The 17,989-nt window shown below is 37.4% G+C and overlaps 1 protein-coding gene across 2 annotated transcripts in view; it reads left to right on the top strand.

Annotated features, from left to right (window-relative positions):
• The window catches only part of pias1b (protein inhibitor of activated STAT, 1b), a 91,326-nt gene that overhangs the window by 54,022 nt on the left and 19,315 nt on the right, over positions 1-17,989 (top strand). For both annotated transcript variants that reach the window (XM_039773500.1, XM_039773498.1), the window contains exons 2-5: positions 12-456; positions 14,642-14,726; positions 15,288-15,335; positions 15,640-15,730. In XM_039773500.1, the coding sequence (XP_039629434.1) occupies positions 12-456; positions 14,642-14,726; positions 15,288-15,335; positions 15,640-15,730 (669 nt within the window). The remainder of the gene's footprint in view (positions 1-11; positions 457-14,641; positions 14,727-15,287; positions 15,336-15,639; positions 15,731-17,989) is intronic.

Below are 17,989 nucleotides of genomic sequence, written 5' to 3'. Positions count from 1 at the left end.
TTGTTTTTCAGCAAATGGTTATGAGCCTTCGTGTTTCAGAGCTGCAAGTACTGTTGGGATACGCTGGACGCAACAAACACGGACGGAAACACGAACTCCTAACAAAAGCACTGCATTTATTAAAGGCCGGCTGCAGCCCAGCTGTGCAGATGAAAATCAAAGAACTCTACAGAAGGAGGTTTCCCACCAAAATCGTCACACCAGCAGATCTTTCTCTCGCTGGTGTCCATTCTACCACTGCGACCCTACCTTCCGGCTTGTCACCTATCCCTCAGCTCACTTATGATGGACATACTGCCACATCACCACTGCTTCCTGTGTCCCTATTGGGGCCTAAACATGAACTGGATTTGCCCCACCTCGCACCAGCCCTGCATCCAGTCCACCCCGACGTTAAGCTCCAGAAGCTGCCTTTCTATGACATGTTGGATGAGCTCATCAAGCCCACAAGTTTGGGTAAGTTACTAGCGTCAGTGCAAGAGGTATGAGCATAGTTTCATCAGACGGTGTGGGCATCTAACTTCTACAATATAATTCTGGTTTTGGGACTTTGGGCAATCATGTCAAGAGAAGAAATGCTTAATTTATTCTTTGTATAAATCAATGTACTGAGAGTAGATTGTGCTTTAATGAAAAGAAATGTCATAACACGATGACTAAAGTGTTTAGTATACTAAATTTCATAGCAAATATTCTCCTTATACAGCATTACATTCTCAAACCTCTTTAATCCTAAAAAATACTTCAGAAATTACGTGATTTAGTCTAACTTTTGTGATGAATGTATGCTAGTAGGATGGCACAGTATAGGGTGGTCCAGATCTAATTATGCAATTTTCATTACGCTTATTAAGCGTATTAAGTTTATTACATAGAAAATCACTCAAAATCCCAGACCATCGAAGTGTGCAAACTGACGACATGAAGAATCGTCTTTACGCTGAGCTGGAATCGTCCCTGCATAAATCAAAGTCATCCAGATGATCTGGATCTGCATAATTTAGATCTGGACCACCCTGTAGTCCTGGGTTTGAGCTATACACCCAGTCCTTGTCCTTGTGGAGTCTGCATGTTCCCTCCTTGTCTGCATGGGTTTTGTTCTATATTGCAAAAGATTACAGTTTAGGTTAATCAACAATAAAGAACAGGTCTTAGTGTGTGTATGAGCGGGCCCCATGATTGACTTGGCACAATGTCCAGTGCTTTATCTACCTTCCACAGAATGCAGCTTAGGTAGGTTCCAGCAACCCAGAAAATGCTCATTTGTAGGGCTGTGCAACAGCACTGATGTCCCAATTCGATTCCAATTCACAATGCCCAATGTGGGTAGTAATGAATGACATTTAATCTGTTACATTTACTTGAGTACCTTTTTTAAATAAATTGTACTTCTAGGAGTAGTTTTACTGCACCATACTTTTTACTTTTACTTAAGTACATTTGTGAAGAAGAAACGCTACTCTTACTCTGCTACATTGGGCAACACTCAAATTGTTGCTTTCTTTCCACATTAGACAAAGTCTGACAGACAATTTTCAATCTGCTCTGTGTAGCGTATGCCGTCAAGTTGCGCACGCGCCTTCCATTGCGTCTAAAGCTCTGACACGAGGTTTTGGATGTTCCCCGAATCAAGGTGCTGCAGCATTGAGGACAGACGTTGCATTTTTCGTTTGAAAGCATTAACTGAGCTAATCATATCGACCATGGTTTTCTCTTTTCCTTGCAGCTGTAAATTAAGCTCATTCAACATATTGGTCAGATTGGAAAAAAATGGCAAGTCTAGCGGCCATTGATCATTATTAAGTTGCTTGTATTCTTCATGTTTAATGACAAGGAAAAACTCCTTTTTCTCTGGCCAGGTGTCTTGAAATCTCAGCAGGAATTTCTCCCTAGCCATCTGCCTCAATGAAGGCAATTTTTTTCATCTCCCCATCTTGGAAGGACTTCTTATGCTTAATGATCGAATGACTCACCCGAAATGATGCTTCAGTGTGTCTGCCTTTTGCTTTTGAATTCAGCTGAGTGAAAAATGACGGCTGTCCAATTAATTGTGATTTTAGTTCCTACTCCTTTCTCTTTCTCAGATCGCTTTTCAGAAGGAAGTCAGTTTCGTAGCTTTTATGAACTGTTCGAAAGTGCCTTTCCACATTTTTCTTCTTGGAATAGCAATGATAGATTGACAGATTAGAAAAATGCACTTCGAATTTGACATTGTGAAAGAAAAAAATCCTCTTCCAATTCCACATCCAGCCCATAAACAACAATTTTTTTTTTAAAAAAATCCTTTCTTTAGTCGATATAAATTGGAAGGCTAACTAGATCACTTAGATAGCCGGAGTTTTGCAGTAGCTCGCGCGTTTGATCGTGTGTGCAGGATGACCAGTGTGTTAGAAGAAAATAGAAATCAGCCTGGCCGCCCTGTATGTCAATCAAGTGGCAAATGCCATAGGGAGGATATATGATCGACACATTGGGCAACCCTGTACTAAACTGTTTGCCAAATTTATTCCCCTATTGGACATTTAAAATAACTTTGAATTGTATTGTTCAGAATTAAATATACTGTGGGAAGACTTGTGTCTTTCTATAATTCTACAAGTTACATATATCTTCAGTTGCTCACTTGTAGCAATCAAGTTAATTGGTATTAAAAATGTGTCCTGACAGTCCTCGGACAAAAAGGAAGAATTTAAAACAAGAATCTAGAGCTGATGCTGGTTGGTGGTGGCATTGAGTGAATGGAACATACAAGTAAAAGGACTGGCCTGTTATTATCTTCTATTATGGAACTACTTCAGGTTGGCTGCTTTGTGTACACGCTGAGTTTGGTATGGCAGGCTGCTTTGAAAATTTGAATAATTGTCTGCTTGCTTTGCTGGGTGAGGTGCATTGCAAACCTTTTCCACCATACCATTACTTCTAGCCGCATCCTAAAAGTGAAGCACTGTTTACTCGACTTGGCAACACACAAACTTGCAATTGTTGTGGTCACACAATGGAATAGTGCATTGGAAATGCTTGAAAGGTTTTAGGAACAACGTGTCATCTCAGCAGCTCCTTTATATAGGCAGCGAGGTTGCTCCTGGTTTGACTGGCATGTAGCATGCTTATCTGCAACACATCCACCTCAGGTGCCCAGTTGTTTTTAATGCGTGATTGTCATGTAGGAATCTGCTGCCCTGGATATTCAATTTTCACAAGTTACAGGGCTATTTTCTCCACTGGACTGAGAGATGTGGCATTTCTTTCTTTAAGACCTTCCTGAAGTCTTTGTACAATAACTTCACTCATTTGCTTTCTGCTTGGTACAGCATACTACAGTATTTCCTCATTTTCAACAATGGTTTAGGGTCTCTTGTCTTAACAGAATCTATAGCAGTTTTTATCTGTAATTTTTTGGACACAAGGTGAATTAAACGGAAGCATGGAGCTACCCACCATCTCCAGTCTAGATTGTTTAGGATGTACTCTTTTGGATGTCAACTGAGATTGCATTTATGGATGATGTATAGTAAATGTTTTCCCAAATTTGTTGTTTCATCAATAATTAACATTTGAGTTGCACAGCTTACATATGGCTTTGCTTTTACCCAGTTGTTCTTAACTAGCACACTGTTTGAACCCGTAGTAAGTCCACACATCTGGTTTAAGTGTCCAAGACGCTGGTTTCATTTAAAGAGGACACACAATTTTAATGTGAGATAGTAAAGTGCTTTTTCAATAGAAAGCCTTAACAGGCACATTAGCACCATCTTCTGGATTGGATGCCAAAAACAAAAGAAAAAATAAAAATCTACTGATAGTAATTGAGCAGGATAGAGATTTACAAGATCAATCTTGAGACTTTAAGAATTGGTATTGACCCATTTTAAATGAAAAATAATGATTAATCAGAAAATCTGTTTTTACCCAGTCCTGCTCATTTGGATGAAATTCTTGACCTATCTTGCAGTGCAAAAATGGACACGTTTAGTGATGTTCATGAGGTTAGCAGGAGTTTTGGGTCTTTCAAGATCACACTTCCTCACCCAGGTGGCCTTGCTAGGATTGATCATGCCTAATCCATAGCCACCTAAACACATCTTCAGAAGCCTCCATGGCTGTCTTTACAGGCTTTCTCATGTTGGCCCCATAGATATCAAGGTTGAGAAAAAGTTGGCTGGATAGTGGAATACTGTGCAGCCTACTTCAGTCGGCTCTCACCTCTATGTATGCTAGTAGTAGATTTAAGTTAAATGACTTGGCAAAGGTCGCACATGCTTGTATTGATACCAAATATACAAATAGAGAGCAAGCAAGCACAGAAACAACCACTTGCCCATTTATTTTTTCAGTTAACGCTATATTTTTTTTGTCTTTAATAAAATGTGGTGAATATTTTAAATTCCAGTTTATCTAATTGCATTTCATATTTATGTGACATTTATAAAGTCAAATTACTTTTGTATTTAGTTAGCTAATGAATTGTTGCAACTGCAGAACCCAATTAAAGCTTTTTAATCATCCTTCCAAATAGAATAGAATGCCTTTTATTGTCATTACACAATGTACAACATTTTAGTGATGTATAATGAAGAGCAATTTTAAAAACTTAAGTTTTGACCGAACCAAAAAGCCACCACTTCTGGTAGCATGGGTAGTGACTTCATGGAAATTAATGTAATTAAAATTTGAGTTTCTTCACCAATATACAGTAACAGTGTTACCCTTCCATAAAAAATGGCAGTAGAAGGGTAGTTATATAGAATAAAAATACAATTTCTGAATGTGCTAATAAATTTGTTAGAGCTTTTGTATAGTTCTGCTTTGTTAGTTAAGACTTTGAACTTCAGACCCTGAAGTTGTGGGTTCAAAAATCCCGCTACTGACACTGTGTGACCCCTGCCCGTGCTCCAATTGGTAAACCAAAAGAAGTGTAACCAATAAAATTGTATCATAAATGTCTTAAGTTGCATTGGATAAAGGTGTCAGCCAAATGAGTAAATGTAACTCTCAATGTTTGCTTTGGTTGCTTCCAGTAGTCATAAAATATATACCATATGCTGTTTCAATATTTCTATATTGTCTTTTGCACTTTATAATTAAATAAATGCCGATTTTATAACCAGATTTACTTGTGATTCTCTTAGACTGATTGGCCAGTGAACCTATTTATTATCATGCAGTTTATTATGCAGACCCTCAAACCAATTTAATTGTTCAGTTAAATATCATGTATGACTTTTGGACAACAAAGGAATACTGACATCCCATCACACAATCTTCATACCTAGCATGTCTGTTACAGAATCAAAGCTGCACAAGCAGCAATAGGGTAGCAGAACCACAACAGATTGATTATATACTTTCAGTAAGGGCTGTCAACATTTTATTCTTTTTTTTTTTTATTTTGTGTTGACTTGTTTTATGTATTTGTTACATCAAAGCTTCATGTTCAGACATGAATTACAATTCATGTACAGTTTTAATTTGCTGGTGCCATTTCCTGTGATTTTAGACTTAGAGTATACTTTGTGTTTCTTCCCCCTATAATATACAGAATTATGCTTCAACTTTATTCCATTGTCTCATCTTTAAAATTACAGGTGTGTTTGTAAAAGAAAGAAAGACACTGTGACTTGTTACTAGAGTATTTTATTAAACTGGTGTACTTCACATAGGATTTTCAACATTTTGGTTTTATTAAAATAAGTTTCAAATGTAAAACTTGAGTTTGCCAACCTCCTGACCTGCAAATACCAAAATTTCAAGCTTCAGTACGATACTAAGAAACGACTAGAACTCAAATTTCCTATACCCAATACGGTACATAATGCAACTCAATAAATGTATTTAAATTGCAATTCTGTATACATTAAAATCTTAACATTGATGAAAATAAATAGAAAGTTTATTAACTAAATACTTTAAGCCGTGTTTTTTTTTTTTGAAAGGTCAGAGTAAAGTTCTGTAAACAATAAAAAGTAAACACTGTTACTGAGGTAGTGCAATGAAATATTACAAATGTCATTAACTATTGGAAAAAGTACTACAATCTTTTGCAAACAGTATACACAATTATTTAAACAAACATTAAAGTAAAAAGAACATTGTGGTCTTTTATAAACACACAAAAAGACCACTAACGCTTGAAGACTGTGTAAATACAATCGGTGCACATTATATTTTTGTGTAAATAAACTATGATGTATTTGTAATTTTTTCACAAGAAAAGCTAACATGTCGACAAGCTCTTCCATAAGGCCATTATTTGCTTTGTTGGACTACAAATGAGCCTTGATGTACTAAATAGACACTTGAAAGAACAAAGTATATGAGCACACAGAGGAGCCAGTGCCACTCTTTATATGGTTGAGTAATGAATAGTCAAAATAAGTTGAGTTATGTAGTACAGTAGATAAGATGAAAATTTTTAAATAAAGTATTGCACTACAGCAGCAGACTTTGCAGCAAAGGTTTAAAAAAAATGAGGAAGTGATGGATTCCTATAGTGATAGAGAGTCGTCTCTAAATGAACAGCACAGAATAAAAGTGACCCATAGGTAAAAATTATTGAAGACCCCTGTTTTTATGCATTAAACATTTTACTGACTAAAGAGAATGTGGGGGTTAATATTGCAGTAATTTAGAAGTAAGATGCCTCTCAATTTTTTTTGTATTGACAATCTTGCAAATCCTACATACAGGCTTGCATGTGTCTTGTGGTTTTCTGTCCCCATTTGCATACAAAGACAAGGTATTTATTTTAAAGACAATGGTTTGGCTACCCTCTTTGTCAGTTAAGCGTGCTGTTGAAGGTTCTGACACTGCTGAAATTGCCATCTTATTAACACTTATGAGTGGATGGAAAATGGTCTGTAACTCAAGCAATGGTGTGGAAGAAATTTACCAGCACTCCCAAAGGATGCCCTGTTCTCCCTGTGTAATGAAGGGAATAAAACACAGGCAGGAAGAAGCAACAATCAATATTCTTTTATTTTCTATAGTCTTGTTCAAGAGGCAACACTCATACAGCAGCACAAGCACCAGACTAACAAATATTATTCAGAGGAACTGGTGCTGCGTTATTTTATATACTTCAACAGTCATATTACAATTCCAAAGAATTCATTACAAAGGCATAAATCTTTGATATTAATGATTACATTCAGTTGCAAACAGGATATGGGAGAAAATTGATACCTTAAATGGTCACTAGGCTTACTGACAATTGGTGCTGATGGCCTAAGAGTGCGTGACCTTTTTAGGTGTTAAGAGTGTACTGCTGCATGGAAGGAACCTGGTGTACATTAAGAAATGCGGACCCTAGAGCTATGTGCAAAAGCACACCTATGCTTGGAGTCTTAAACATGGAACTTTATGTCTGTAGACTGACCTCATCCCCGAACAGCCTACTAGGCTGAACGCAATCTCCTTTTCTGTGGGTAGACTACTATTATATAGATGATGATATACCAAAAAAAACAGATATTTGCATTTTTCCCCACCAGGCATATAAGTACCTTAAAAATTGAGAAAATTGGATTTTTCTTAGATTTGGAGGAATAGAAACACATCAAAAAGTAACTGTTATCAAGATTTCATTTTTTAATGTTTTTCATGTAAAAGGTATCTGCAGTATTAATAACATTTATTTTTTCTGTGCTGCTTAAAAAATCAAAGTGGAAATCAGTATTTGATCATCAGTTTAAAGGGCAACAAAGTAAAGAATATGATTAATTTCAGAGCCTTTGGATGGCAGACTGACCGACACATTTGCAAAACAGAGACGCTGATGGAGAGGTGCGAAGAAATTTAAGGTGGCCCAGGATTATGACTTTTTTGCTGTAGTCTTCAGGGATTCTAGTGTTAACTCCTTAACCTCTCTGGTTATGGATATGTTGAGTCATCGGATAAAAGCCAAATTCTCCTTGTTCATGCTTTTTGCTGATGACATTGTGTTGTGTAGCATCAGAAATGAGAACATTGTAAGAATGGAGAGGACTGAAGATAAATAGGAAGAAGACAGAATATATGATTAAGAATGATCAGGGTTCAGAAATAAGCCTGCAGAGAGAGCAACTGAAAAGAGTGGATAAATTTAAATATCTAGGATTAGTGGTAGCCCAAGAAAATTTGAAAGTTAGATGCAAATATAACCTATATAGTACAATATGGATGGAACAGGTGGAAGAATGTATCAGGAGAACTGTGTGCTCAAAGAATTAAGGCAAAGTTTAAAGTAAGGTTTTTCAGACAGTGGTGTGATATATGGACCTGAGACAAAACAGAACAAGTGGAAATTGTTCAGAAATGAGGTGGATGTGTGGAGTTATAAAAACAGGACAGAATAAGAAATCGGATAATCAGTTACAACTAAAGTGAAACCGATATCTAAGAAAGTAGAGGAAAGTAGATTGAAGTGGTATGGACTTGTGATGAGGAGAGACAATGAATATTTTGGAAAAAGAGTGATGGAAATGGAAGTACAGGGGGAAAGAGGGGTCAATGTTAAATAAAGTGTTTGGTAATTTTTATGATATAGCTGAAAACAAATTAGTATGTTCAAATACTAAACCTAGAGAGTCTTATTAATTCCTGCAAAGATGATGATGATTCTTACATCAAGGCACACCATTGTATCCTTATCAAAAAAGGGAGTTACCATAAGAGTCATAAAGAAGGGCCTCTGTTGCATATACAGCAATTGTGTACTGGTTTGATTTCTCAGTCTGTGTTTTGAACGTTGTGTTTGTGTGGATTTATTTAAGGGATTCTACTTTGATTTAGTGTGGGTGTTTTTTTTTTTTGTCTGCTTTTTCAAATTTGAATAAATCGTAACATTTCTGAATGAGGTGTTCATAGTTCATGTGCAATCACTTGGTTTAACATCCTTAGTGCTGCATTTTATTCCAAAAAAATGTAAAAACTCTCTTTTTTGGGGGGGGGGAGGCATGAAAAATTACATTTTTATTAAATCTCAAAAGTATAATAATGACGCAAATAATAGTAATGATGAATAAAAATATCAATTGAACAATACAGTAGGAATATTACTTATGATGATTAAACAGTATATAATCTCAGAATGAGTCCTTTGTGTGGTAAATCTTGAAGCATGGTGAAGGACACAATCCAATGTCGCAGTCGGAACAATAATAGTGTGTTTCTTTTTGGATTTTCTTTTCAGATTTATCAGTTACTAGCAAAATACCCGCGCTTCGCAGCGGCGAAGTACTGCATTAAAATTTTTATTAAGAATAAAATTTAACCTTTTTAAACTGAGGGAAAATATGCCAATAATTATTTGTTAAGGATCTCTTTGTATACAACATTGTCAGTTCGGCCCTCTGGTTGTAATTTAACCAAGCTGTGCGCTGAGCTTACTCTTGAGCATGCCACTTACAGTTGGCCATGTGAACAGTAATCTTGTCTCAAATCTCACAGCTTGGATTGCTGCTGTCATAATCGGTTTGTTTCATGGTTTGTTTCAATTATGACAGTATTTGCAGGATTTATTGTATTGAAGTGACATTCGGCATCTGTCAAGCGTTGTGAGCACACAACCGGTTTCAGCAATAAAATCACATCCAGCTTTTGAGAGTTTAAACATTCATAAACATCAAAGTGTCCACTACCGAAATCGTCACCTGTGTATCTAAGATGTTTAAGAGGCATTGGCGGTTGTCGAAAGGTGTAAAATATTTGGCCATTTCGGTACACTTGAAAGCGACAACCAAACAATTCAGCGGCAGCCATCAACTCGCATGCAGAACCATAGATGAAGGGCTTAAGCATTTCACTCTTCTAGTGCTCCTGTGTAGTATAATTATCTCCTGTACCGTCATCAGTCCACACCTTGAACCTGTCCCAGTCATTCAATAAATAAGACACAATGTTCCTCCGGATATCAAGAGTGAGCCTGATATGGCCGTGCAATATGTAACAAAGAGAATGGAAAAGGTAGGTGGTATCTCCGGCATGGAAACCACTCGGTAAGTGATAGTTCTTTGATCGATAGTGATCATCTCGATAGACATGGTAATGGGGGTTGGAATGATAAAGGAAATGGGTACCTGAGCAATGTAAAGTAAGTGTAAAATACCTATACAATAACTATAATTGTAATAAACAAACAATAAAACAGCGGAGAAGCCGTGGATTAAACAAAAAGGCTGTAGTTATCAGCAGGGAGATGTGAATCTCATGGCGAAGCAAGGAAGGGAATGTAGAGACTGGAGTGACAGACGGCCTTATATAGGCAGGCAGCCAACAACGTGGGAGGCGTTGGGATGGGGACCCACCGCCTCACACGGTGACTGAGCTGCAGGCTATGGACGTATATATGTACGTAAGTAGGATTCAGTTAGCATTGGGAACCCGTGTACCAAATATCTTGAAGATGGGCCCATAAGTAACAAAGACCGTTGAAAAGTTCAATATGGCGGCCGACAGTGGCATCATACCACCGAAATAAGTACGTACATTGGTTTCGGTTCATGCAGGGAAGCCGCCAATCAAATTTCGAGAAGATGGGGCCATAAATAAGAAAATTCAACAAGGTGGACGTTGTTGACCGTTATGACCATTACGCGTAGAATTTCGAAATTAAACCTGCTTAACTTTTGTAAGTAAGCTGTAAGGAATGAGCCTGCCAAATTTCAGCCTTCTACCTATACGGGAAGTTGGATAATTAGTGATGTTGGAAAATTCAATATAGCGGCTGACAGTGGCGTCATACCACTGAAATAAGTACGTACATTGGTTTCGGTTAGCTCAGGGAAGCCACCTACCAAATTTCGTGAAGATGGGGCCGTAAATAAGAAAGTTCAACTTGGCGGACGTTGTTGACCGTTATGACCGTTACAACAATTAAGCAGGTTTCATTTCGAAATTCTACGCGTAAGTAAGCTGTAAGGACTGGACCTACCAAATGTCAGCCTTCTACCTACACGGGAAGTTGGAGAATTAGTGACGTTGGAAAGTTCAATATGGCGGCTGACGCGCCATACCACCAAATAAGTACGCATATCGGTTTTGGTTAGCGCAGGGAAGCCACCTACCAAATTTCGTGAAGATGGGGTCAGCCTTCTACCTACATGGGAAGTTTGAAAATTGGTGACGTTTCGAAAGTTCAATATGGCGGCTCATACCATCGAAATAAGTAAGTACATCGGTTTTGGTTGGCGCAGGGAGGCCGCCTACCAAATTTTGTGAAGATGGGGCCATAAATAAGAAAGTTCAACATGGCGGACGTTGTCGACCGTTATTACCGTTACGTGTAGAATTTCGAAATGAAACCTGCTTAACTTTTGTAAGTAAGCTGTAAGGAATAAGCCTGCCAAATTTCGACTTTCTACCTACATAGGAAGTTGGAGAATTAGTGATGAGTCAGTCAGTGAGGGCTTTGCCTTTTATTATTATAGATTGAACAGCACACTGCAGGGGTACAAGTTGGATTTTGTTTTTTTTTTTCTGTTGTAGGTATATAATCAAAATATCTACCAATAAGGCACTCTGGATTGATCCTGAATGTGCTAGGTCAACTACGTCTCTTTAGCGGTCTGGGTGGTGGATGTTAAGCAGTGATTTGTTATATAAGCTGGCATGTAAAGTTTGCATGAGATAAAGATTCACCAGCTTTTTGTTTGTGTAACACGGATGCATTCCAAATGCACTGTTCCACGAAATGACAAAATGTCTTTTTTTTTTTTTTTTGGTGTAGTATGTCTTTTGTTGCCTCCGCATAATGGGATAAAAAGTCTATTCTTGATCCACACAATCTACGCCGCCCATCGTGCTGTTGTAGTTGCCCACAGCATAAGGCTTTGTAACCATCTTGCATTATGTACAGTGTTAAGAAGATCAACATCTTTCTTGTCCTTCCATTTCAACACACTCTTTTTACTACAGTGGCCTGGTATATCTCCCAAATTTTCTTCATTTTGGGTGCTGGATGGATATTCGCATCAGTAAAGTGCAGATATTTCATAATTAGTGAAAACCTACTCTCAGACAATTTTTCCAAAGAATGTCAGCACTGAGAGTACTTTTACAGCCCAAGTAATTCTCGGTTCTAATGCTTACACAAGGTACATCTGTACAGTTGCCTAAGTGACACTCCGAACTAAAGCTTTTAGCACGGTTTTCACAGCCCAAGTAACGCTTGGGTCCAACACTAAGGACACTATGCACTTGAACACTCTAATCCTGTCAAAGTATCACTGCTGATGACTGTGCCCAGGAGGTCATTAAAGACCTCGATTTTGTTTTTTATCAAGGGCCCTCGCAAGCTTAGACACTTGGACTCCCCACTCAGTCCATACAGAGCCTCCATTGACTCCACAAACATCACAGCATTGTCAACAAAGTCAAGATCAGTGAATCTGTTTTCACCAAAAGATGCCCGACAGCTGCTAGACCCCATAACACTGCCCAAAACCCAGTCCATGCAAGCCTTGAACAGAGTAGGAGCAAGAACACATCACTGACAAACCCCCGTATCATTTGGGAAAAATGCAGAGGTTCTGCCTCCACTCGACACAGCACTCACAGTACCAGTGTATGATATCCAGAAACTTTGAGGGGATCCCACGAAGTCTCAGGATGTCCCACAGGGTAGCTCAATCAACTGAGTTGAACGCTTTACAAAAATCGACAAAGGCTGCAAAGAAACTCTACCAATATTTGCGCTCCTTGCGAAACCTCCGTGCCAGGATGTGGTCAATGGTAGACTTCTTGGGCGTAAAACCAGACTGCTCCTGTTGCTGGTAGGTGAGCAAGTGATCATGGATCCTATTGAGGATGACCCTAGCAAGGACCTTACCTAGCACTGAGACCAGTGTTATCTAATGTTCAGGCTGCTGAAAATGAGGCTATACATTCTTAAGTGAATACAAAATTAAAAATCTGTATTTTCAGGCAGTGATCACCATTAGCAACTTTTAGTCATGTCTTGGCTGTATTTTTAAATATATGTAATGGTATCTTGATTAAAAAAGGCATCCATTTCTATAAACAAACATGAAATTTCTGTTTGATTCCAAACTTCTGAAAGCTAGTGTGTATGTTGTGTATTGTAAAATAAAATGTGTGTATCACACAGTATTAAAAATGTCCTAACTAGCTAAGTACTGGCTTTGTTTGTGATGCTGCTTTAAAACAGAAGCATTGTAGGTAGACTAATTTAAAGAGACATGCATTTGTAAATGAGTCTAGGTTCAGCCTACTTCACTGCTGAAAACAATTTATCGAACATATTTGTTGTGTTTATTTGGTTTGTGGATAAAATTGGGTTTTCATCAATACAGCAGGTCAAATTTGACAAAAGCAAAGAACTTAAACGTAACGCATATATTAAAGCAAGCTAAGTACAAATACCTGAGAAATAGCACCATCTAATCACTCATCTGAGATACCTGAAAGTATTGCAACACATTTAACTTAAATTGAGAAAAATGAAAAAACCAGGAATCATGATTTTCATTAAATGTGAGTAATCCTTAATTTTTCCTAATGTACAAATCCAAAAGAATTAACCGATATTTGTCTTCTATTAATTGAAAGTAAATGTTGATGAATTAATTGATAATGTGCACATAAGATAAATTATGTATTCGGTAATGATAATATAGTTCATGATTCCTCAGGTCTATAAAATCACTGCATTTCTTATTGACTGGGAGAGAGATCCCCTCTGCTTTACTAGTAACATAGCACCCAGAGCCTAACCCATCAGTACTAGGTGCAAGGTCGGAAAATTCTCTAGACAGATGCCAGCCCATCCCAGTGCCTACTCAAGCACACATGCAAATGGCTATTCACCTAAATAGCATGTCTTTGGGGGATGTGGCAGTCAAACTGGACTATCCACAGGAAGAACACCCAGGAAAATATGCAAACTGCACATATACAAGATCCAAGCATAGATTCCAGCCCTGGATGCTGCATCTGTGAAAGGGAAATACAGCCCACTTTTCCTCCAAAAATTTTTTGTGTTAATTAAAATAAATGCTCCTGGAGGTAGTCTTTAATATTTTCTGATTTAGAACTGTTCCTTCCCACATGTTATCAAAATGAGTAATTACCATATTCAACTAAAAAACTAAATCTCAGGCTTTGCAAGGTATATAATTGCTTCAGTAATATTTTAATAATAGACATCGTGATCTCACTCAAGTATACTGCTATCAGTAGAAGGCTGTGGACACTTATTAGGTCATGATATTTAAAATTTGTTTTTGCCCTACAATTGTGCATTTGTTTTCATTTAAATATATCTGGTTAAAAAAAATTGAATTGTAAAAAGTCCAAAATGATTTTTGTTGACTGAGACTTCAGCAAGAATGTGTACTCTTGACTCCACCGTGTATGCGAGAGATCAAAAGCTTGAGTGTATGAAGAGGGAAAAAATATTGAGGAAAGTTCTTTATCTGTTATTGAATCTGCCTGTGCTTACTTTGTGTTCTTAATATAACACTTTTGGGTAGATCTGTCTATTCTTCAATGTTTTATTTTAAGTGTTTGCCTGTTTTACTGAAGCACAGTAGGGTGGTGGATGTTTGTGATAACCTACAGTGAGAAGTTTATTTACATTTTTTGTAAAGATTATTATCACACCTGCATTTGTATCAGATATTAATTACAGTTCTGTTCCCTACAGCCTCCGACAACAGCCAGCGCTTTCAGGAAACTTGCTTTGCTTTTGCACTGACACCACAGCAAGTTCAGCAGATCAGCAGCAGCATGTAAGTGAAGGTTTGGCAAAATCTTTTAAAGGGGTGCTGCATTTGTGTTCTGGGCAGGGGTATAGGACATGCTGAAGATGTGGAATGGCCAAGTCTAAGGGATATATATGGGGTACAAGGTGGACATGATCTTTAAGGTAAAAGAAATATGGTACCTGGGTTAAGATATCTAGAATGTGGAGTTATAATATATAGAAAGGATGCAAGTTTGGTATTGTAATGTAGCGTTTTAAAAATACATATATTAAGAGTGTAAGATGAACAGCACCCTATCTCTTGAGCTTAAGGGCAAATTTAAGTGGAGAGCACCATTTATTTAATTTAGATGAAACTACAATCGGTGGAAGAAGGGTAAAGTTTCTCGGCTATACAGCATAGACAGTATAGAAAGTGGACAAAGTGAAACATGCCTTCCAACAAATTAGTATAATGTTTGTATTGATTATTGTACAATGACACTTGTCTTCCTTTTGCAGATAAACGACACATTTGGTTTTGTTGTGATTGGCTCTTGCTGACATTCTCTTCTATAATTACTTAGCATTCCTTTCTATATTGTAGGGACATCTCTGGGACCAAGTGTGACTTTACAGTTCAGGTTCAGCTCAGGTATGTCTTTACTAGCCAACTTATAACTTCAGTGTGTGAACCCTTGAAAACATGAGGGAAAATGTAGATGTCTTATCTGGCATCTGACCTTGTACTTTCACTGTCTATGGATTGTCTGTTCGCTCATAGTTTATTGGATGGCTGCTTCTCATCTCTTGTTCTGTTTTCTGGTGATATCCTTTGAGGAATATTTTCTACCTAACACATCTGGACTGACTCTGGCAGGACACACTCATCAGCTGTTTATATTTCAACTTGCTGCATTGACATCTGGCAAAAATACATGTTTGTGTATTTATTTTAGGTTTTGTTTATCTGAAATAAGCTGTCCACAGGAAGACCACTTTCCACCGAATCTCTGTGTCAAAGTGAATGGGAAACCCTGCAACCTTCCGGTGAGTGTAAAAGAGCACTTAATGAAGGATGTAGTTCTGCAGCTGAAATTCAGAAGCATTGAACATACGTGAATTTGTCTTTTAAGCCGAGGTGAAGTGAATCCCTCATGTAATAGAAGTAATGGAGATTTTTAGTCTCTGGGCCTAAATTCTTAATCGGTGTCTAAACCAGAGCAAAGGTAGCCAGTGTTATACAAGTACGATATATGGAATCTAATAAACTACTATATTTTTATTTGTATTTATTCTGTCAATCAGCATGAGCTAAGTTGGCTAATCTATAACAGGGGGGCGAAGACTTCCTCATTCACTCGCCAGCCTCTGTTCGAGTTGGTCTACCTCTCGCCATGTGTTGGAGTGCACCTTACCTCCGCTTAGCTAGCGATACCTGTTTGTTCAACAGACATCTACAGATTAAGGAGTAATGTTTGACATTTTTGAGAGAGGGAGATCAGTGCTCCATGTGTTTTAGAGGGTAGCTGCTGATTGCCAGAGATCACAGCCATGTGTTTTTTTTTTTTCCCTACACACAGAAGGCTCTCCCGTCAGAGCTGAACACAATCAGATATAATGCCAACATCTATTGATTTGTAAAGTTTGCCCCGTTTCATTACTATGTGGGCACAGCCATGGGGTACAGCTAGTTTTAAAAAAATAAATAAATAAGATATTTGCTTCTGCACTTTTGCTCGGGCATTGGTAGTATCTTCATCTTTACCTAAAAAGATAATAACTTAAAGAAGAGTAGCTTAAGGCAGCTGTAGGACTGTATTTATAATCTAAAAAGAGTGGGGATGTTAGACTGTTCACTTGTTTAAGGACATTAATTTTGCTATTAATTTGATTATTCTGTCAGCAGTCTATGTTTCAATCCTTTATTCTGCTGCTCACTTTTGTTTATTTTCTTTGCTGTGAATTAAAAGGAAGCACTTTAAAGTTGTTTACTTGTTACAAAGTTATTTAATTTGAAAATTTTGCAGTTTTCTTTCACATTTCAGTTATTGCACTAATTGTATTCATTTGTCATAGCAAAATGTGTTCAGCCCTTGAAATGGGTTAAATGGTTATAATATTTATATAATTTGGAAATTATAGACAAATTTCCATGTTACCTCAGTTAATGTAGTTTTTGTAATAACCCCCTGCCCAATTTGAACATTCCTCAGTCTAAACTTTCAGGCTTGGAAATATTTTGTGCTTTGCTCCTGTTCTTATCAAGTTTGCAGTGGGCAGCCAAGCTCAGTAATTTGTGATATCACATTTATAATTGTAGAGCTTATGTCCTCTTTTAGAGTTCTTCAATTGTAAGAAACTTTGCTAAAATGTTTGCTAGTTCTGCATAAGTGTCATTGTACCACTTTGTCCTTTTAGATTGTACTTCTTTTAGGCCTTTTGTTCAGAGTTGCATGGGTGAGCTGACATTCACGTTCAAATTTACCACAAGCTAGTGCCTAATGGACAGCAGTGATTCACATCTTTTGACAAGCACTGGGTCTTTTACAGATCTTCTAGTGTTATGGAATGTGGCTGTAGTGCAAGAAAACTGCTAAAATCTCATGTCAACTAGCTTCTCTTTTTTTCCTGCGTGTTCTTTGCATATCTCAGTGCAGGTGTGACCATATTGGCATATAATTCCACTTATTTATTAAGATCAATAGAGTAATAGTCTTAAAGTCATGTTGTCTGATAACAAAGGTAAATTGCTGTAAATGATGTACAGGAATGTTTTTAATAACTTGCTTTTGTCTCTTGGCATGGATGCAATGACCGTGAGAGCAAGAGCACCATAGCATAACCAGTAACTGTACAGCCTAAGAGAAGGTTGTTTTCCTCCAGAAATTAAACTAGTTATTGACTTTCTGTATTAAAAAGTAGTGGAACAGTCTAGACCAACAAATACTGGTGAGTACCATTCCATGTTGGTGTTCATTGATTTGACGGATGCTGTGGAAATGGAAGGATGTTCATTTATTGGTGCTTAAGATAAATACTGCAGTTGCTGCCATTTTTTGAAGTTGAATTAATTTTTGAAATATTGATTTTCACAAAACTTCTCTGCATAATGTGCATTCTAATGTGGGTAGTTGAACATTATATTGAGTAAAACTTAGCGGCTGTAATGCTAGCTTCAATAACATAATCTACAAAAGACAATGATAGAGTTTGTGATGTTCTCTGGTCATTAAATCAGTTTTCAGTCACATTCTTGAAATGTATAGCTTCAAATTAAAATTGGACACAATGTTAGTTTGTATTGAG

This window comes from Polypterus senegalus, chromosome 12 (genome assembly GCF_016835505.1).
Source record: "Polypterus senegalus isolate Bchr_013 chromosome 12, ASM1683550v1, whole genome shotgun sequence".
Lineage (NCBI taxonomy): Eukaryota > Metazoa > Chordata > Cladistia > Polypteriformes > Polypteridae > Polypterus > Polypterus senegalus.
Note: the sequence above shows the minus strand (reverse complement) of the source record. Positions and strands in the feature narration are given on the sequence as shown.